General features: G+C 38.4%; 1 protein-coding gene across 1 annotated transcript in view; it reads right to left on the bottom strand.

Moving 5' to 3' along the window:
* GPHR (Golgi pH regulator) overlaps positions 1 to 6086 on the bottom strand; it is a 192674-nt gene extending 186588 nt beyond the window's left edge. The window contains exon 1 of the mRNA XM_090381737.1: positions 5892 to 6086. Coding sequence (XP_090237863.1) covers positions 5892 to 5942 — 51 coding nt within the window. The 5' untranslated portion in view covers positions 5943 to 6086. The remainder of the gene's footprint in view (positions 1 to 5891) is intronic.
* Between the last annotated feature and the right edge of the window lie 17205 nt (positions 6087 to 23291).

Genomic DNA, 23291 nt, shown 5'->3' with positions numbered 1-23291 from the left:
TGCACATCTGAAATTCACAGGGACCTCTCTAGAATCCAAAGATCCTCTCGTAATTAATGGCTAAAGGTTTACTTACATCTTTTGTTGCCTCTCTTAATATAATTGGAAAGATCCTATCCATGCTAGGCACCATTTTTGTGTTAAGCTTCAACAATTTCTCATCCACTTTCTTCTCAGTTATCACAAAATCATTTAGCTCCCTGTTAGATTTTGATGAACTACTGGAATTCCCCTCCCCAAAAAACTCCTCATGCATGAATACAGATGCCAAAATACCTATTCAGTTTGTCAGCAATCTGAGCAGGATTGTCAATAGTTAAACCACTGAAATTAAGTAGACCAATATGATCCAATCTCATCCTTCTACTGTTAGGCCTGACGTAGCCCAGTGGTCAGGAGCGAGAGTGCATAGCACGCGTTCCTTGAGTGGACCGGGGTTCAAGCCCGTGACTACTAAATACGATAAATATTTGTATTGACGATTTATTGTAAACTCTACTGATTTGGTTGTCGTGCCGGAGTATAAACAGAAAATTTATTTTTATTTATTTAAAAAAGTCTTTGCTGCTTTTCTTGTTATTCTTTACAAGAGACTTCTCGTAATCTGCCTTAGCCTGCATAACATCCTTTGTGACTTGATTACGGACTAGTTTACATCTGACATAATGGGGATAAAGATATTTTAGGTCAAAGATCAAAAAGAGAGATTACAAATTAGTATGAGGAATATCAAGACAGACATATATACAATTAACACCTTTCAAGTGAAAGTGGCTGAGTTTTAGTGCTTCAGCATATTTCACCATTGCTTGTACAAGTGTGTTCACAGGCTGATTTGAATGTCATGGAATTGAGAAAAAACACAGAATATCTCAATGAGGGAACCTTATTTCTTCCACCTGAGATCAGCTAAATACAGCATTGATTGAGTAGGACTTCAAAAATTCTTCCAATCTTCAACAAGATTCAAATCTTGATTCCTCTAAATCAGAGAAGTGATGAAACAACTATACTGTCACAAAGGACAGAGCAAAGGAAGACACTGAGTAAATAACTGAAACAAATAAAATGAGTAAAGACTGAGGCAACTGATAACTGAGATTCAATCAGAAAAAGTATGTGGAGTTTAGCTTATTGTAAGTGGGAAAGAACATCTTTAGAATGAAACTACAGTTAGTGTGACTGCTTGAATCTAAATGTATCTATTTATCCTTGTATACCAATGAACTAATTACATCCTTCATTATATTTTATCACATATTCTTAATCGGAAAAGGAAGTCTAACAAAATCTAATACCAACCTTCGGGTTGCAATTTGACATGCACAAGATGAGGTTCTAGTGCCCTACTATGTATTACAAATAGGAAATATCAGCATATTAGAATTTAAATTTGTATCAAAAACTGAACACTAATATGAACAATAATTGTTGCAAGACATTTGAAAAAGTGCAATCAGCCTGCCTGAGGTAAAATACGGGCAGGTGAACACACTGCACTATCAAGCCTGTGTGACGAAAAAAAAAAAAAAAAGAAGAAAAAAGCACAATCTTTATATCAGCTGCAACATAATGGCAAAAACGAAGCTGAATCCTCCTTAGCCCAAAGTAGCCATATCAAGTATGAACAGAAATTTATTTTTGGCACTAATAAACATGTGACACCAGTCATTTAAGAAAGTTATGACCACCTCTAGGCTCTCCTGTGCTTGTGGTGTCTGTTTGCAGAAATTTCCATATGTCTGGAGCTTATCCTGAATATTTTGTTAGATTTACTGAGTTTAATCTAGATTTATTAAGTAAACTAGTAATTTATCACTGTAGTGGGACTGAAAGAAAATAGAGGCAAGTATGGTCAAAGAGAAAATACTGAATAGTTGACAATGAAAATGCATCTAAATTTATCAGAACATTAATATTCCAGTTATATTAAAGGAGGCGGCAAAGCAACTAAGCAAACCCTTAGCCATAATTATGAGAGCATCCTTGGATTCAGGGGAGGTTCCCACGGACTGGAGATGTGCAAATGTATCCCCAATTCACAAAGGAGGTTCGAAGGGTGACACGAGTAATTACAGACCAGTTAGTTTAACTTCTGTTCCTGGTAAAATAATGGAGTCACTGGTTAAAGATGCATTGCAGGATCATCTAGACAAGACTGCAGCAATAATTCAGACACAGCATGGGTTTGTTAAGGGAAAGTCTTGTCTGACAAATTTGATTGGTTATTATGATGTGGTCACAAAGGAACTGGATGCAAAAAATAATTTTGATATCATATACTTGGATTTCAGGAAAGCTTTTGACACTGTTGCGCATGGAAGACTACTGTACAAATTGGAGCAGAATGGTATTAAGGGTAAGTTGCTACAATGGATAAAAGGATGGTTAAGTGGGAGAAGACAGAGGGTGGTAATCAATGGGTGCTGCTCTTCGTGGACTAATGTTATTAGTGGAGTCCCACAGGGTTCGGTGCTGGGTCCACTGTTGTTTTGTATATTTATCAATGATATTGATGAAGGTATATCAGGCTTAATGTCGAAGTTTGCAGATGACACGAAGGTTGGCAGGGTTGTTAATGACAGTAATGGCAGTGTGCTACTGCAACAGGATCTAGATAATTTGGGCAGATGGGCTAAGAAGTGGCAACTGAAGTTTAACCTTGACAAATGCAAAGTACTGCATATGGGTAGAAGTAACCCCAGAGAAACGTACCAACTGTGTGGTACTACACTTAAGGTGGTAGAAAATGAAAAAGACCTGGGAGTAATTGTGCAGTCAGATATGAAGTTTTCTGAGCAATGTAGACAGGCTGCTAGGGCAGGTCATGGGGTTTTGTCAATGATATATAAGAATTTTGCTAGCAGGGAAAAGGAGGTGATTGTCCCTCTGTATAAGGCAATGGTCAGGCCACGCCTTGAGTACTGCATACAGGTCTGGAGGCCTCATTTTAGGAAGGATGTAGATTTGCTTGAGCGTGTACAGAGAAGAGCAACACGATTGGTGAGGGGAATGAAGGGATCCTCTTACCAAGAGAGGCTTAAGTTCTGCAAATTGCAGTGGCTGGAGACTAGGCACCTGCGCGGTGATCTGATTGAGGTCTATAAGGCCTTGAATGGGTTGAGCACGCTGAATTCTGATGGGATCCTCCCACTTGTTCAGAATACGAACCTACGGGGACATAAGTTCAAATTAAGAAAGGATAGATGTAGAATAGATGTGCGGAAATTTGCCTTTAGCCAGCGGGTGGTTAATTGCTGGAACAAACTTCCATCTGTCGTTGTGGAAGTTGATAGGTTAAATAAATTTAAGGAGGAACTGGACAGGCATTTGGAGGGTATGGTGTGATTTTTTTATTTATTTTTATTTATTTTTATTTTTTATTATTTTTTTTTTTGGCTGATGCTGCATAAGCTCCTACACTTGCTTTCTTGCATCAAGTGCCACTACTACTACTACTACTATTAAGCCAATAAAATCAAAAATTTCTTTATGCAGTATCGTAATTAAAGATGTCACCAATGAAATATGGGTATAATATTCCCTCAGGTTGCCATGGCATCTCCATATTTCAGACAATGGTATTTCAATTATCTTCCTATTCTTGGCATAATTTTTTATGCAAATGCATAAAGCAATTGTTATTATTAAGTCCAAATTAAAATAAAAGTATAAGACATAACTATGTGACAATGGCAACTAAGGTATGTTACCAACACAACAAAAATCATATTTAGTTGGATTGAGTCTTATTGTAGTTTTAAAGATATGATAAGACCTCTTTATTGTATACACAAGGCACATGCCGTACACAACACCCTTCATGGCTACAAGCCAAGGGTTAAAAAATAAGCATTTTACTTTGCAGTCGACAACATATATATTTTTAATAAATAAATAAATATTAAAAAATTAATAAATATTTTAATGGGTTTAAAGGCATATATGGTTGTATATCAGGTTCTGAGTCCTGCAGTGAAGCAAGTATAATCATAATTCTGAAACTGACTGTTATAATATGCCAGGTGTAAAACTACATGGTGTTAATGTTTTTTTTTTTTTTTTTGTTTTTTTTATCATTTTTATGATCTTCCATTATTATTTTTCATTATTTTACTTATCTCAACTATCTGGACACTCAAGTTTTGGTTTCATTATTACTTATATTTAACTTATAAATTCCATCCTTTTATATATATAAAAGGAAACTAGCAGAAACAGATAGCTCATGTTGTTATCGATGGCATATATTGAGAGGAGCTGGCCCTAGTTCATGTGCCTTTCAATGTAAGCCTTATTCAGTAATGACATTATGGTAATATTGTTTGTTTATTTTGTTAATACTGGAATTAGTATGACTTCACTATATATTGAGACTATTAGTGCAATTTGTTGGTTATGAGACATAACCATAACCAACAATTATGGTTATACACCTTTATCTTAAGCTATATTGTTTGAAATAAATATAAATTCCTTGTATTTTTGCAAACTTATGTAATGTTCAATCATATCTGATGACATTAATTTGTACTGTCCTGAATATATCATCTGAATATTCACCTGAATATTCCATCTCTTGTTGTGGAAATTGGTAGCCTAAATAAATTTAAGGCTCAGCTGGACAGGTATTTTGAATGAACGGAGGGGTGAAGTGGAAGGGTTTTTTTTTTTTTTTTTTTTTTTTTGGCTGATGCTGCATAAGCTTGCTTTCTTGCATCATATGCCTCTACTAATGCTAATATCAGTTTTTTAAATTATCAAAAATTATTTGGATATTTTTTATATTTATATATATATATAAGACGATGTAATAGTAATAGAGATGGTAAAGAATGGTTTCTGATTTATTAAAAATAATTATTTATGAAGGATTATGAATCTGGGGTACTGCTATGTATAGCAGAAAGAACCCAATGACCATAAAGGAATGTAGATAAGTTTCGACTTCCAGTTTCATTAGACTATCTCCTCCCCTTTTACCACAATCTATTTATCTATATATAAGATGATAAATATATATATATATATATATATATAGTCAGCATTCTCTATGTGTCTATATGTTGGCTGACTATATGTGTAGAAAGCTACTGGAACAATATAAAATATGTGGTTTAACAACAAACTTCAGTAAGATGGAATATATGAATTCAACAGGGAACATTTTGAATATTAATGGAACACAGATAAAGAATATGAAGCAGTTTAAATATCTGAGAGCTATTATGCAGATGGATGGCTCATCTGAAGATGAGATTACAAGAACAATTAATGAGGGAAGAAAGGTCTTAGGAATGTTGAATCATGGAGTAATAATATTCTTCCAAAAACTAAACAATTAATATATGAGGCAATTTTCCAGAGTATTCTACTATATGGATCTGACGTTTGGACTATAACGGAGAGGCAAATGAAGAAATTACTAACTGTCAAGATAGATTTTTGGAGCATATCTGCCCGAAGATCTAAATTGAAAAGAGTCAGGAAGGAAGATATAAGAGAAGCAATGGATATTAAAACAAAACAACATAGATGTAATAGAACAGAAAAGACAAGAATGGTATGGACATGTTATGAGAATGGGGGAAAGAGAGGCTACCAAAAAATCAATGGAATGGATACCCCCTGCCCCCACAAGGAAAAAGAGAGGAAGACCTGGAAGCACTATTAGTTAAACTATTAAAAAACTAATAGAACACTATTAGTTGCTGCTTCGCACATTTTCGCTAATTTTGTACAAATTACATATGCCAAAGAAGAAATATAATTTTTAATACAAATAATGAAAAAGTATATAAATATGAACCGACTACATAAAGAAATAAGGAAGACAGTATAGCCGCAAAGTCCCGAGAAAGAGGTTAATAATGCTCCAAATATTTAAATACCTGTGTAACAAACACGATTAATGTATCTTCCACAAGCGCCATATTATACATTCATTGTAATGTAAAAGAAATATCCTTTGTTGCGTTGCTTTCAGTTTCTTATAAGCAAAGAGGTTAACGTCCCTATATTTTTTTTCTTTTTCACATTATCGTTACAAACTTAACATAAGCACTAACAAAAACGTCACATTCGGAAACATGTGAAAATAACAACAAACGATATCTTAAATCATTTACAACAGAGAGCGCCACAATATGAAGCGAATAAGCATTAGCATTAATAGAGGCATATGATGCAAGAAAGCAAGCTTATTCAGCATCAGCCAAAAAAAAAAAAAACGCACTCCCATTTCACCCCTCCGTTCGTTCGAAATACCTGTCCAGTTGAGCTTTAAATTTGTTTAGGCTATCAACTTCAACAACAAGTGATGGAAGTCGGTTCCACCAACCAACCACCCGCTGGCCAAAGGCAAATTTCCGCACATCTATCCGACATCCGTCCTTCCTCAATTTGAATTTATGCCCTCTGAGGTGATTATTCTGAGCAAGATGAAGAATCCCATTGGCATTGAGCATGCTCAAACCATTCAAAGCCTTATACACCTCTATCAGATCACCTCGCCGGTGCCTAGTCTCCAGACTCTGTAATTTGCAAAACTTAAGCCTTTCTTCGTAAGAGCAACCCTTTGTTCCATTTACTAATCTTGTTGCCCTTCTCTGTACCCGTTCCAGCAGCTCTACATCCTTCTTGAAATGAGGCCTCCAGACCTGTATACAGTACTCAAGATGTGGCCTAACCATTGCCTTATACAAGGGAATAATCACCTCCTTATCCCTGCTAGAAATATTCCTGTATATCATTGACAAGACACCATGAGCTACTCTTGCAGCTCGTCTGCACTGCTCAGAGAACTTCATATCTGCCTGCACAATTACCCCCAGGTCCTTTTCATTCTCCACCACTGTCAGTGTAGTACCGCAGAGTTGATACGTTGCTCTGGGGTTACTGTATCCCATATGTAGTACTTTACATTTGTCAATGTTAAACTTCATTTGCCACCTCTCAGCCCATCTGTTCAACCTTTCCAGATCCTGTTGCAGCAGCATAGCGTCAGTAGTGTCCTTAACGACCCTGCCAACCTTTGTATCATCTGCAAACTTGGACATTAAACTTGATATCCCATCATCAATATCATTCATAAACACCGAAAACAACAACGGACCCAACACTGAACCTTGAGGAACTCCACTAATAACATTAGTCCACGTTGAGCAGTGTCCATTGATTACCACTCTCTGTCTTCTGCCACTCAACCATCCCCTTATCCATAGCAGCAATTTGCCTCCAATGCCACACTGCTCCAATTTGTGCAGCAGTCTTCCATGTGCAACAGTATCGAAAGCCTTTCTAAGATCCAAATATATAATATCAAAGTTATTCCCTGCATCCAGTTCTTTTGTGACTACATCATAGTATCCAATCAAATTGGTCAGGCAAGACCTGCCCTTACAAAAGGTTGCTAATTGCTCCGAAATTCATGTTCTCTGCTTTACGTAACTCAACATAACCTTTTGGTGTATTGAATCATCATTTTTGATATACATTCCATATTTGTATTTATTATTATTATTGCTCTTATATTATTTCTCCCTGATTGGGGACTCCACCTCGTGACGGGTATTGCTGCCAAGTACACAGAGTGGTTGTTTTTGTTGTTATGTCTGGTGTTACTATTGTGCGAGAAATTCTCTGACTGTCCTCCAGGCGTTCAGGACTGCGACTTTCTGGAGTTCCTTGTAGGTGTTCGTTGCGAGACCTATTGCTGTTATGTAGGGTCTTTGGCACCATACCTGTGGTTGACACGATGATCGGGATGGTCGTTATTTGTTGCATATGACACATCTCTTTGACCTCCTGTCTTATGTTCGTGTACTCCCTGATTTTATCCCCATGGGTTTTCTGCAGGTTTCCAGTGTTGAGTACCGCTATGTCAATCAGATATGTAGCCTTTTCCTTCTTGTCCACAAGGGTTATGTCCGGTCTGTTGTGCGGGATTGTCCTATCTGTTATTATGGCGCGTTCCCAGTACAACTTGTGAGTTGGGGTCTCTAGTACTGCCTGGGGTTTGTACTTGTAGTACGGATATGCCACTCTTCGACCAACTGGTATTTCCTTGCTAGCTTCTGATGTATTATCCTGGCTACCTGATCATGCCTATGAGGGTACCCAGTCTGGGTGATCACCTTGCATCCCGCAGGGATATGTTCGATTGTTTCTGAGGCAAGGTGGCATCGTCAACATCTGTCATCGGACACTCCGGGCTCCTTGGTTAACTGGTCTTGGAGGGCGAGCATGAACAGTCTTGGAGGGCAAGTACAGAGTAACCATTTCTCGTTTGTATTTAACCACGTCATCCAGTTCGTAGCAACGGTATCGTATAACTCGAGGCGACACTCTCTTGCGGTACTTGACACCATGCACTGCCGTTCCATAATCGCCGTCATGGCGTTGTGCATCGCCATATACATCTCCTTCGACGTCATCGTTGTCTTCTTAGTCATCCCTCTTCGAACGATTGCTAGCCGCGACAGGAGTAAACCACGCGACGAAGTCTGCCAGACACACGACTTTTAACTCCGCAGGCCTGTCTTTGCAACGTTTGATCATTGTTTTGGTCCAAATGTCCGTGCTGTTCTCGTCCAAGTTCTCTTGATCCTTCACGGCTTTGCGCTTGCGTGTGGCCTTCTGCCTCTCGTGTGGCCACACAGTCGGAATGTAAGTGACCTCGCAACTGCTGTGGCTCATTTGCTGGCACATATGTAAGTACCAAGCGGCTTCTTGCGACGATATCTCCACAGTGTTAAACAGTTTCAAGGTCAGTTGCTTCAATAACTGCAATTACTCTTTCTCGGGATACTCTTTGTGTAGTTTCATTAACTCGCGGTGCAGATTGCTAATACTGCGTTTGGATTTGTTTACGTATTGGAATTGAAGATCTGCACTAACCACGGATCGAACGTGTTCGTGTAGATCTCACTGAAGTTTCTCTTGAACACAAGCGTAGGGCGTCGCAATGTAGATCGAATTATGTCCAATTACTATTGTTTCGTTAATTTGTTATCCACCAAGAATTCGTACAGTGTGTCGTAGCTTTTCTCTTCCAACAGCTTGCGTAATTTAACCGCTTTTGTTTGCAACCCGCTGCGACGGCAGCCCTCTTTCGACATGGGTAGTAGTACTCTGGTCTGGTCTCATTAATTGGCCAGAAAGGGATATTGAATCGGCACGTTGTTTCACCTGGCCTCGTGCACGTAACCGTGTGTGTCAGAGACTTGGTTGCTGTACCGATCTCCGGGCAAATCGTCGCGACTCACCGAGCACAGATCCGTAAATAGTTGGATCGTCCCAGGCATGCTTTCGGACACTGCCTCGCGTGGATCGTCGTTGAGCCACAGAAGGACTGCCGCAATGTTGAAATTCTATTCGTATAAAGTAATCCAACACGCAGTACTTGCCGAACGGATTGCACTTGAGTTTCGACTGAATCAGAACGTCTATCAACTTGATAAAATAAATGCAGCACGTAACCGGGTCTTCGTTAACCAAATGTCTGCGCCAGGACCATTTTAGCCTCCATTAAGGCTCCACTACCCAGGCCGTAGCCTATCCGTGGATAGGTTTTAATGGGTTATATATTCAAGTTTTTATGAATTCTGATTATTAATTAAACATGTAAAATAAACAAAAAACGAAATTTAACTATAACGCAATTCGGCCTCAGCCTCCCATGAGAAAAAAATTTAATCTTGACGTTAATCCATGATTTTAATAATATGAGTTACCGCCCTTGCCAATAGGAGGCGGGTCTCCACTGTCCAACATTAACCTTTACCTTCTATTAAAAACTCCCACAACATACTTATTAAAGTATGAAAACAATCTTTTATCAATGAAGAAAACCCATAGCCTCTCTCTCTCTCGCCAAAGATCCAACTGATCATTCTAATTCAGATTTTAAGTCTGTATAATTTCGACAATCTAGCATAACATTTTTTTTTTTTTTTTCTTTATGTGAACCCCAAACACGAGATGTATTAGAACCTATAGTACTTAGTACCGTGCTTGGGTTGGAGGTTGAGAAGACGAAAGAAGATATTTGTTGACATTGGACTTGAACTTCTGTAGATTGTAATTTTCAGGAAATACGTATGAAGGAAGGTTGTTCCAGAAAACGGCAGTTTTCTGGAACTTCCTCATTTATTCAGTTGAATGAATAAATGAGGAAGATGAAAAGTTGGTTCTGTGGGTTTGAAGTTGGACAGTAAATGGATGTTGGCTGGTGGCGGCACGTGTTCGGACTGTTTTGAAAGAGAGAGCTGGAATTATAGAAGCCAATTCAGAAGAACAGTGCCCATGGAAGTATCTGTAGAAGAGGCATGCAGCAGAAACAGTACATCTATGAGAAAGCGAGTGGAGAGACTCTGTTAGAGATGAATCATTAATTAACCTAACTCCTCTCTTCTGAATGGAATCAAGAAGCCTGAGAGAGGTTTTGGGGGCACCTCCCCAGATGTGGGAACAATATTCCATGGCAGGGCGGATTTGCTATTTATGCAGAGTGAGCAGCTGTTTGGAAGAAAAGTAACGCCAATAGCAAAAGAGAAAATCAAGTTTTTTAGATGCAGAGGAAGCAATGTTTGTAATGTGCTTGTGCCAAGAGAGATTAGAAGTCAGGGTAATCCCCAAAAGAGATATATCATTTTACCTAGAAATCGGAGTGTCACTAAAGATAAGCATAGGAGCAGAAGAATCCTTTTTGCGAGATATAAAACAAGACCGAGTTTTAGAAGGGTGGAAATCAACTAAGTTGTCTTTGCCCCACTGGAGAATTACCTGAAGATCGGCATTTAAGGAATTGGTAGCAGATTTTCGAGAAGTTGAAGCTGATTGAGCAGGACAAGGTTTCTCAAAATGGAAAGTGGAATGCAATGTGCTATCATCGGCAAAACTATGAATAGGATTTCCAGTCAATGGAAGAAGGTCATTACTATACAAGAGGAAAAGAGAGGGAGAAAGAACTGAACCTTGGGTGACACAGACATTAGTGAAGGAGTTAGAAGACAGAGAGCCATCTACCATCACCCTCAGTGAGCGATCAGAGAGAAAACTGGATAACCAATTACTAAAAACAGTTGGCAAACCATAAGATGGAAGCTTGTTTAGAAGACCTTTATGCCAAACACGATCAAAAGCCTTTGAGATGTCAAGAGCAACTACTTGTGTTTCACCGAACCTTTCCATCGAATTAGTCCATAAATGGGTAACATAAGCCAGAATATCACCAGTGGATCGACACTGACGGAATCTATACTGGCGATCGTTGATCAGACGGAAGGTTTCTAGATAGTTTAAGAGTTGGCGGTTAATTGATTTCTCCATTACTTTAGAAAGAGTAAAAGTAATTGCAATGGGACGATAATTGGATGGGAGGGATTTGTCACCCTTTTTAGGAACTGGCTGGATATGGGCAAATTTCCAAGCAGAAGGAAAAACACCTTGGAATAAGAAAGTGAAAAAAGGCGGCAAAGAATAGGAGTAAGTTCAGGAGCACAGGTTTTGAGAACAAGTGGAGATATACCATCAGAACCTGGGGCTTTCTTAGCATCAAGATTCATCAAAATCCTTCTGATATCCTTTTGACGAAAGACCACAGGAGGCATTGAATGGAGTGTGTTGGGAATGGTGGGAGGTGTTTTACCAAGATCATTAATACTAGCTCAGATGTCTCTAAATCTCCACACTCACAGAACCCGCTATCTTTAAGTCCCAACTGTTACAATCTCAAGGGAAGGCCATGTCCGGTTCCCAAGAAAATTGCATGTAAACCAAATTGAAACCAATTCTTATTTCTTGAGTTCACTATGTCGACTCTTGGTAAAAAGTTATAGGTTTTCTTTTCTTTTTCGCTTTGATCCCAATGTTCCGGCCATTTAATAATTATCTGTTCATGAATTCTTTTCTTTTCATGTCTTAAATCATTTCTCCCATAATCTTTTTTCTTCCTTTGGAAACGACGTTATTCTGCTCATGGACTGAGTCAAATCTTCCAGTGGATCGTTCACTTCGATGTCTTTGAAGGAGTCGCTCAAATCATGAAGAATGTTTAGGAGTTTCGGCCAACGGATTTCGTTTGCACTCACAGTTAGAAACACTGTGGGCTTACCCAGCTGGCGAATCATTGCGAAGAGATCCTTCTTACTATCCATCCAGTATTGCACCGAGTTGGTGATCGTTTTTAGAAGCTAGAGGTTCTTGTCCATTCACTCTTTTTTATCTTTTCCACACACTCTTTATGTTTTATCTTTTTGATCGTGAACGTAGTGTACGATCAAAAGGACAAAACATACGATATATTTCACTCAATGATCATTGAATTGCGAACATACCATTCGTAATGTATACTATGCGCATATCTAACAGTATAAAAAGCCGAACACCTTCGTACGCTAGGGCTGTGATAAATTGCGTGATAAATAGCAGTTATGGGATGTAGTAAAGATATCACGGAGTTTGAAAAGGGAATGACCGTGATCAATTAATAAGACGTGCCATTTTCTATATGGAAGCACCCGACACACGAGGTCTCACATTCAAGCCATTCTGTCCTCTATAGGTCTAACCAGCTCCCACAGACGGAACTGTAAAGGATTTTGCAATGTGAATGTTCGTGGTGAGTGAAGGGTGCAACGCGTTGTACGAGCTCAAGGACAGGCCACTGTGTGACAGCTGACATCGCAATACAGTGGCGCCTCCGTAGCCAGGTGAGAAGGAGCAGCAGTGCGTAGCACACGCTTCTTGATTAGACCGGGGTTCGAGCCCGTCACCACCAAATACGGAGGATGCGGAAAGGTCAGGGAATGACCACTGCATATCCCCGGAGCAATATGGCCTTAGTTGCTGATGCTCCTAAAAAAAAAAAAAAATAATAATAATAATAATAATAACGCAATACAGTATGGGTAATGCAAGAACAATGTCCCAAAAGACGAAGCGCTGCACGCTCAGACGTATGAGGTACCACAGCAGACGACCAAAGAGATACCCTAGTATCACTGCTGATAATTGTCGAAGATGCTGTGGTGATAACGACACGCCAGTTGGAGAGTGGAGGACTGTATATGAGTGGTCTGTTAGGTAGAATCTTCGTGTGTGGCTTAAGCAACACAAGTCCATGGATCCATCGTGCATAGTGCTCACTATGCAGGAAAGTTACAGGGGGGTTGCTTTATAGGGGCATGTTTTTCTGATAAAAACTAGGACCCCCCATCTGCGTAACACGCAGGAGGGAGGGTCCTAGTTTAGTAGCCTGTTACTTAATCTTTAATCTTTATTGTATACAAACATGAACTTAGAAGCCTGTTACGTGCGTAAGACGTTGCTTTGAACTCCAAGAGTTTTACGTTCGTTAGTGTATCAGCAGAAGCTGTTGCCCGATTGGTGCCGTATTTTAATCATTGATAATTCATCGAAGCAATTCAACCACCTGCTGATGCACTTCCAATCATTCCTTCTGTGTGCTGCAATTTCAATGTCACAGAGTGGCATGTGATGCAAGAAAGCAAGCGTGTTAGCTTGCTTATGTAGCATCAGCCAAAAAAAAAAAAAAAAAAAAAATTCACACAACCATCCCATCTAAATGGTTGTCCAGTTCCTTCTTAAATATATATTTAACCTATCAACTTCCACAAAGACAGATGGAAGTTGTTCCAGCAATAAACGACCCGCTGGCTAAAAGCAAATTTCCGCACATCTCTTCAACAGTTGCCTCAATTTGAATTTATGCCCACTTAAGTTCGCAATCTGAACAAATGGAAAAATCCCATCAGAATTCAGCGTGCTCAACCGATTCAAGGCCTTATACACCTCAATCAGATCACCGGGCAGGTGCCTAATCTCTAGCCGCTACAATTTGCAGACTTAAGATTTTTTTGGTACCCCTCATCAAACTTGTTGCCCTTCTCTGTCTGAGCGGGTAGCACAGTGGTATCGCCACCGTCCTCCCCACACCGGGTGGAAAAGGCCTGGGTTCAAATCCCGTCGATGACGAGAGGAACTTTAATGGGCTTTTTTCACTCCGTGGCTGAGTTAGTTGGTCTCAGGTGTAGATAGCAAGGTTTTTCTCCACAGTAACTGGGGTTTTTTCGTCCAAAAAAACGAGCAAATCAACTATAGAACATACGCAATTTACAGACACAAAAACGGGTTAATGTATTTAATTACGGGCAACCCTAAAATAATAATTTTTTTTTTGTTGCCCTTCTCTATACACGCTCAAGCAAATGTATATCCTTCCTAAAATGAGGTCTCCAGACCTGTACGCAGTATTCAAGGCATGGCCTAACCATTGCCTTATACAGAGGGACAATCACCACCTTTTCCCTACTAGCAAAATTCCTGTATATCATTGACAAAACCCCATGACCTACCCTGGCAGCCTATATGCGTTGCTCAGAAAACTTCATATCTGACTGCACAATTACTCCCAGGTCTTTTTCCTTTTCTACCACCTTAAGTGTAGTACCAGACAGTTGAAACATTCTCTGGGGTTACTTCTACCCATATGCAGTACTTTGCATTTGTCAATGTTAAACTTCAGCTGCCACTTCTCAGCCCATCTTCCCAAATTTTCTAGATCCTGTTGCAGTAGCCTACTGCCATTACTATCATTAACACCCCTGCCAACCTTTGTATCATCTGCAAACTTCGACACTAAGCCTGATATACCTTCATCAATATCATTGATAAATATACAAAACAACAGTGGACCCAACACTGAACCCCGTAGGACTCCACTAATAACATTAGTCCACGAAGAGCAGTGCCCATTGATTACCACCTCCTGTCCTCTCCCACTCAACCATCCTTTTATCAATTGGAGCTAATGAAAAAGACCTGGAAATAACAGTAGTCTAACACGAATTACCCTGACAGCATTACGAAGGCTGGGTGCTGTAAATAATTTACACGAACTTTGAGAGCATTTAGAAAGAGATAATTTTTCCATATCCCACTGTACAAAGCGGTTGTGTATTATCACGAGCTTGGATCACATTGCAAAGTAATTGTTTTATTTAAAAAAAAAACTAATGTTCTATTTGGACTCCAGTACAACTACATAGTTCGAAGAAGTTCAGAATTAATTATTTTACAATAATATCATCATAAACTGTTAGGTCAGCTCGGAACAAGTGAGTGGTAAATTCGTTTACATAAACAGATTTTTATGTGACCTTCACTTTTCCTTTTGGGCCTCCTGAGCTCAGGGACTTGGATCAGTTTAACCATGCACTATAGGATAATTTTCCCCTGATAGCCATGCCACATCTTGCATAGCTCATATGGTTTGGGAACCCCATTTAAAGAATGACTGAGATCTGGTTAAAGGGTACAGAGAACAGGGCCGTGCAAAGGTACTTGTTCGCCCCGATGCAAAAGGGGTTAAGGGCCTCGTTTATCGTTGAGACTTTGATGGCTCCCTCTGTTCCCCCCCCACTAGATCGGTAGCTCTGGTATGGCACATCCAATACAATTCCCCCCTCCCCCCCCCATTTGCACGGCCCTGGCAGAAAAGAACAACAAAATTAGTCGGGTTCTCAAATGGTGTCCTTACCAAGAACTTGCGTTCTATAAACTGCAGCTAGTTGGAACTAGGTATCTGAGTAGTGAACTGACTGATGTATTTAAGATTTTAACCAATGTAAACTGAATTCTTCTAATGGCACTTTAACTATTTCTAAAACGACACACAGAAGGGACGAAAAAAGTGTCATATTAGGGCCACCCAAAATCTAATTGATCGGCTTATGTATTATGTCAGCAAATTTAGCATGTGATCTGGTCGATTTGGCTGTTTATTTAAACAAAACACTGAGTTTTCGGGGGGGGGGGGGGGGAGACCTTGCCATTCATGCTTGAGAACAACTATATCAGCCACGCAGGAGCGGATTAAGGTCGGTTGAGGCCCCGGGCGCAGAAGAAATATTGGGCCCCTTAAAAAAAAGAGAGAGAGAGGGAAAATAAAAATACATGTTAACCATTTTTTTAAATAAGTAAAAAATATTATGTACTATTAATGTTTTATTTACAATAAAATTTGAATATAATATATGTATAATATAATTAATAATATCATAATAATAATCACAAAGTTTTGAACTAATAGTTGAACATATTAGTTGAACTAATATGTTCAACTGTCCACGCAAAACCCCAACAAATTAGTTGAACTAATATGTTCAACTAATTTGTTGGGGTTTTGCGTGGGCCCTTCAGAAGTCGGGGTCCAGGGCGCGCGCCCGGTGCGCCCGCCGTTAAATCCGCCTCTGCAGCCACGCTGTGATAGAATCTCACAAAAGTTGCTTCCTCGCTGACAGGATTCCAATCCTGGCCTATTCCATCCGACGTGGGGAAGGACAGTGGCGGATTAAGGATAGTTGGGGCCCCTAGGCAAATTATATTTGGGGCCCCCAAAAAAATAATAATAAAAAAAAGAATAAAAAATAAATAAAAGTTAGGTGGCAAATAAATGAAATTTTGTACTTTTGAATTTTTTGCTTAAATTTTCGCTTAAATTAATCAAGATTTTTATGTTTACTGAAAACATTACAGTAATCTATTTTAGAACACCATAGGAAAATGTCTTGGCTTTTCCACTCCCCCCCCCCAAAGCCTGGGGCCCCTAGGCACGTGCCTCATTGCCTTAATGGGTAACCGCCACTGGGCAAGGGTGACAAATATCATTACTATGTGTTACCCGCGCTGACACACAGAAGGGATTAGAAATTTAAATTAAATGGATGCTGCACAGATACATATAAATTTGCCTTCTTCTAGACTCTAGAGTGAAGCAGCAGAAGATTATTGAAATAATTTTGTTGACAAATAAATAAGTTGACAAATGGGGTTGGTTACTTGAATGAATTTGGAGGATGGGATAATTCATTAGGAGGAACGTTCAAATGAAGTAAAAAATAAATAAGTTTTTTTTTTTTTTTTATGATGCCGTGTAAGATTGTTTCCTTGCACAATTTTGCCAACACACGGAATCAATTTTTTTTAGTTTTAAGAGAGTTTCTACTTAGCAACATTCCCGGGCTGTGAGAAAACTTCCCTTTTTTTTTTTTTTTTTTTACAGAATTAGAATTAATGACAAAATAGAATAGTATCACTATTAAATGACCATATTGACACTTACTGTATAAAATTTTTCAGCCAATCATTATCAATGTGGTTGGTGCGTCATTGTCCTTTACTTGTTGCTATAGTAACATTGATGTGTTTCCGCATCTCAGATTGTTAAGTTTGCAAATGGGAATTATCAGTGTCGTTTAAAAAATAGTTTGTTTTAAAGACTTGGAAACATGTGGTAAAATTGCAGCTGTTGATTTAAAAACTTAACAAACGATAATGTTTGTTAACAATTTTAAAAGTGAAATGGTAAATTTGATCTTTATTTATTTATTTATTAAATTTCATTTTTTCAAATTTCGTTTTTAATGCAGATGAATCTAAGGACAAACAAATATTATTTAATTAAAAACTAAATCTGCTACTGCGATTCCGTACTTTACATTCGAAAGGAAAACAGAAAATTGTAGTGAACAGAGTGCGAAAGTAGAACTAAAAATAAAAATAATGAAAAATAAAATAAATTAAGAGTAATTATAGCGCGTGATTTGCTAGAGGTATATTTTGAAATCTATATAACCACATTTGTCACTATCAGTCATTTAACTAAGAAATTTAGAATTGCAGTTATAAAAATTAAAATAAGTAAAGCCCAATACAGTAGTTTAAATGTGTAAAGTGTAATATATTATAAAATACAACGATATTAGACATTCACAGGTAAGTAAAATGCAATAGGAGTTGAAGGCAGGTGGTGAGTAGCAGCCGCCAAAGTCAGAATGAAAAGGGTATAAGGCAGTATTATGCAGTTGATTCAGTTATTGAATAAACTGGCCTCGTGTATCATAAACTTATAATGTAATAAAAATTATAGATGAATAAATTTAGACATTCTCGACCTGTTGCCATGATGAGATTATTTCTCTTTGTGACATCTATTATTTATTACTCTGTTCAGCACATAAGTTCAGAACACACCTTCTAGTTTGACAGAAACACAGACACAACTTGAGAGAGTCTATTAGCTTTATGTTTTTAGTGTTTTTATGTTTATTACTTTCCGATTTTTAAACAAAGTCGTACGGCGCAAATACATTTCATACTCCCACAAAAGGCCTAATCGGAAAACGGAAATAACAATATTTTCAAAAATATTCAGAATAATGTTTCATTCACTTTTCTGAAACAAGGGCAGATGTGGAGTGTATATATATTCTACCCCAGGGATGGTGAACCAAAGACACATATGTCACAAGCAGCACAAACATGCAGGTGAATGTATGAATATGCAGCCTATCATACTTTATATTGTAAGGAAAATTATATTTTTATTTGCAAACAAATTTGTTTTACAGGCTGACAGCCATTAGAACAGGACCAGGGTATGTCTGCCAGGGGCAAATGTTGATTATTATTATTATTATTATTATTAGTTGTACGGTGCAAGGAAGCCTGAGGATATTGCTGCACCAGCCAAAAAAAATTACTTATGTTACCCTGAGAGAATGAGAGTCAAAAATAGAAGGGAATCACCAAGAAAGAGAAGAATGATGATATCCAGCTCAGGACCCTGGGTGTGCCAAGCCCATACTCACCAGATGTGAGCCCCTGGGGTTCGATGACATTGTAGATCGTATATCATCTTTTAAGGGCACAAAAGGTGATAATGTTGTACACGTTGGCACTAATGATATTAAGAGTAGGAGACCGGCAGAATTATTTAACAAGTACAGGTCACAAATGAAAAAAAAAAAAAAAAAGCCGTGAATTACGGTTGAATTTGAAAGTGTCTGCAATTTTGCCCAGACACGATAGGAGGGAGTATATGATGAAAGCCTTGTCGATCAATTCGGCCCTGGAAAGATTGTGCAAGGCTCAAGGGGTAGAATTTTTTTCAGCCTAGTCTGTACTTGTTAACAGGAGATGGTCTTGGCGCATTATAGCCTTAGTAGCTAATGCGCCAATAAAATCAAAACCAAACGTTAACAGGAGAGACTGCTTCTACAGGGATGGGATACACTTAAATAGAAAGGGTGCAAGAATATTTGCCGATGCTATCGAGGCAGTGTTAGGTGGGTCGGAAAACTGCTAGCTTGGGGGGATGCTTGTTACTTGGTTTTTAGGAGATTAGCAACTAAGGCTATATTGCTCCAGGAATATGCAGTGGTCATTCCCTGACTTTCCGCATTCTCCGTATTTGGTGGTGATGGGCTCGAACCCCGGTCTAATCAAGAAACGTGTGCTACGCACTGCTGCTCCTTCCCACCTGGCTATGGAGGCGCCTACTTGGGGGGATACAAGGACTAATGGATTAAAATAGCCACTGGCAGAGGTGAAATTGATTCTTGCACTGCTTCTATTGGAATGAGCAGCAGCCTGGAAAACAAGATGCAGGGTATTTCAGAGATTGCTGGGAGTCATTGCAGTACAGGTAAACACATGGGTTGTGTTAGAGTACCAAAAAATAGGAACACGTGCGTGTACATCAATGTTAGGAGTTTGGTAAATAAATTTGATGAATTTTAGGTATTGCTCAAAACGGATATTGTTGGGATATAAGGAATTCAGAACTGTAATTTGGGAAGTACAATGTGTACAGAAAGGATAGGAAGGGAGGAGGAGTTATGCTATTAGTTAAGAAACACATAAAATCCAAGGAAGTGAAGCCAGTCGACATCGCTGGACCATGCAGTAAGCTTTGGGAGATCAAAATTGAGAGTAGGAGTGTGCTATAGGCCAAATGACTCTGATGAGTATAATAAGAAACTGTACGGGGAAATAGAGTGGACCAGTAAATCAGAGAGTCTTATAATGGGGGATTTTAATTTCCCAGATATTGACTGGAATTTGTTGGTTGGTCACTCACACACTAGCAAGATTTTTTGTGGATTTATTGGATGATTATTTTCTACATCAGCATGTTTGGGAGGCAACTAGAGGGAGTAATACTCTTGATCTGATTATCAGTAGTGATTCTTCATGCATTAAGAATCTGCGATAAAGGAACCTCTAGGTGGCAGTGATCACAGTGTGCTGAAGTGGGATTTACTCAAAGACGTAACTACCATCAGGGGTAAAGGGAACGGTTTTTGCTTTCGTAAAGATGACTACGATGGTCTGAGACAGTATTTAAATTCTGACCAACTGATGATGTTACCAACAGCAAATTCAAAATGGGAAGCATTCAAAGATTTTATATTGGAAGCTACTCTTGTTGCCCTTCTCGGTACATGCTCAAGCAAATCGACATCCTTCCTAAAATGAGCCCTCCAGACCTGTATGCAGTACCCAGGGCTTGGCCTGACCACTGCCTTATACAGAGGGACAATCACCTCCTTTTCCCTGCTAGCAAAATTCCTATATATCATTGACAAAACCCCATTACCTGCCCTGGCAGCCTGTCTGCATTGCTCAGAAAACTTCATATCCCAGGTCTTTTTCGTTTTCTACCACCTTAAGTGTAGTATCACACACTTGGTACTTTTCTCTCGGGTTACTTCTACCCGTATGCAGTACTTTGCATTTGTCAAGGTTAAACTTCAGTTGTCACTTCTTAGCCCATCTGCCCCAATTATCTAGATCCTGTTGCAGTAGAACACTGCCATTACTGTCATTAACAACCCTGCCAACCTTTGTATCATCTGCAAACTTTGACACTAAGCCTGATATACCTTCATCAATATCATTGATAAATATACAAAATAACAGTGGACCCAACACCAAACCCTGTGGGACTCCACTAATAACATTAGTCCACAAAGAGCAGCACCCATTGATAACCACCCTCTGTCTTCTCCCACTTAACCATCCTTTTATCCATTGTAGCAACTTAACCCTAATACCATTATTCTGCTCCAGTTTGTACAATAGTCTTCCATGTGCAACAGTGTCAAAAGCTTTCCTGAAATCCAAATATATGATATCAAAATTATTTTTGCATTCAGTTCCTTTGTAATCTCATTATAATAACCAATCAAATTTGTCAGACAAGACTTTCACTTAACAAACCCATGCTGTGTCTGAATTATTGCTGCAGTCTTGTCTAGATGATCCTGCAATGCATCTTTAACCAATGACTTCATTATTTTACCCAGAACAGAAGTTAAACTAACTGGTCTGTAATTACTCATGTCACCCTTCGATCCCCCTTTGTGAATTGAGGATACATTTGCACATCTTCAGTCTGTGAGGACCTCCCCTGAGTCCAAGGATGCTCTCATAATTATGGCTAAGGGTTTGCTTAGTTGCTTTGCCGCCTCCTTTAATATAACTGGATAGATCCCATCCGCCCCAAGTGCTTTTCTTATGTTTAACTTCAACAATTTCTCCTCCACTTTGCTCTCAGTTATTACAAAATCATTAAGTATCCTGCTGCAATTTGATAACCTTCTGCCATTTACAAACCTTAATACTTCCTCATGTGTGAATGTAGATGCAAAATACTCATTCAGTTTGTTTGCTATCTGAACAGGATCATCAACAGTCAAACCATCGATATCAAGTGGACCAATCAGATTCATCCCCTTCCTTTTAGAGTTTATATAAGTAAAGAAATCCTTGTTGTTTTTCTTAGCATCTTTTGCCAAGGATTACTCGTAATCTGCCTTCGCCTGCCTAACCTCCTTTGTAACCTGATTACAGACTAGCTTATATCTGCCATAGGCTTTTGAGTCACTTGATAATTTATATGCATCCCATACATTTTTCTTCTCTATTACGAGTCTCATTAGTTCATTTGATAACAATTTAGGCCTAAACCTTGAACAATATTTCTTAATAGGTATGAAACTTTTAGTAGCATCCACGATTAATTCCTTGAATGCTTCCCACTTAGAATTTGCTGTTGGTAACATCGTCAGTTGATTCCACTGTACAGAATTTAAAAACTGTCTGAGACCACTGTAACAAACTTTAACAAAATGCAAGATTTTTATCAGTTCATGAACATTTTTGTCTATTGAAGCCTTGAATGTGGCTTCCTAGTCAAGGAAAGGATGTCATATGTTGTTTTTCAGTGAATCCTTTTTTTTTTTTAAAAAAAATTTTTTTTTTAACTTACTACATAACTGAATATAATGTACTTAATAAACACTAGCCTTTTCCTTGCCCAGAAGTGGATATTTGTAATTAGTTTGATGACATACTTTTATTCATCTATAGTTGAAGGTGCAGTAAAAAATGCATCTACAGTAATTAGCCTCTGACTAGTATTGTTGTTTACAAAAATATTCTGTAACTGAATACACTGAAGTGAATCTGTAACTGGTTTCTCTGTTGAAGGTAGCACAATGTAGGTGCATATTTACTTTTGCCATCAAGTGTGAAATTGCCGGTCCATCGATCATAATGTTTTTTCAGATTCACTTTGGGGAGACAATCATACCTGCAGTAATCATACCTGTAGTATGCAGTATAACTGAAATATAAAGAAACACATAGCATATTGAGGTTACACTATATATATACAGGGTGTTTCAAAATTATGTACGCACACTTTAAAAATTTATATTTAATGAACAATATGCACCAATTTAATTTTCATAAACTCATTTTATTGCTTTAAAATAGACGATTTTTTTACAAAAATTTAATTTTTATTTTATTTTAATTATCTTGACAATAATGGAACAAAGGGTTGCTCTTACAAAGAAAGGCTTAAGTTTTGCAAATTAGTGTCTGGAGACTAGGCACCGGCGAGGTGACCTGATAAAGTTGTGTAAAGCCTTGAATGGTTTGAGTATGCTCAATGCTGATGGGATTCTTCCTCTTGCTCAGAATAATCACCTGAGAGGGCATAAATTCAAATTGAGGAAAGACAGATGTAGGATAGATGTGCGGAAATTTGCCTTTAGCCAGCGGGTAGTTGGTTGGTGGAAGAGACTTCCATCCCTTGTTGTGGAAGTTGATAGTCTAAATAAATTTAAGGCTCAGCTGGACAGGTATTTCGAATGAACGGGAGGGGTGAAATGGGAGTGGTTTTTTTTTTTTTTTTTCTTTTGGCTGATACTGCATAAGCTTGCTTTCTTGCATCATATGCCTCTACTAATGCTAATGGCCTTCAATGAAAACCATAAGTGTAATTTTGTGCAGAATTATACAACAAAGTTTTTATTAGAAACTTTCAAGTATTTTTACTTTATTTAATAATAACAGTGAAGGCTACTTATTAGTTTCTGTCAGTTTTTTTTTTTTTTTTTATTTTGTTTTTCCTA

Source organism: Mastigoproctus giganteus, chromosome 9, assembly GCF_048544385.1.
Source record: "Mastigoproctus giganteus isolate SK-2022 chromosome 9, ASM4854438v1, whole genome shotgun sequence".
NCBI lineage: Eukaryota > Metazoa > Arthropoda > Arachnida > Uropygi > Thelyphonidae > Mastigoproctus > Mastigoproctus giganteus.
This window is presented reverse-complemented; position numbering and strand designations above follow the sequence as displayed.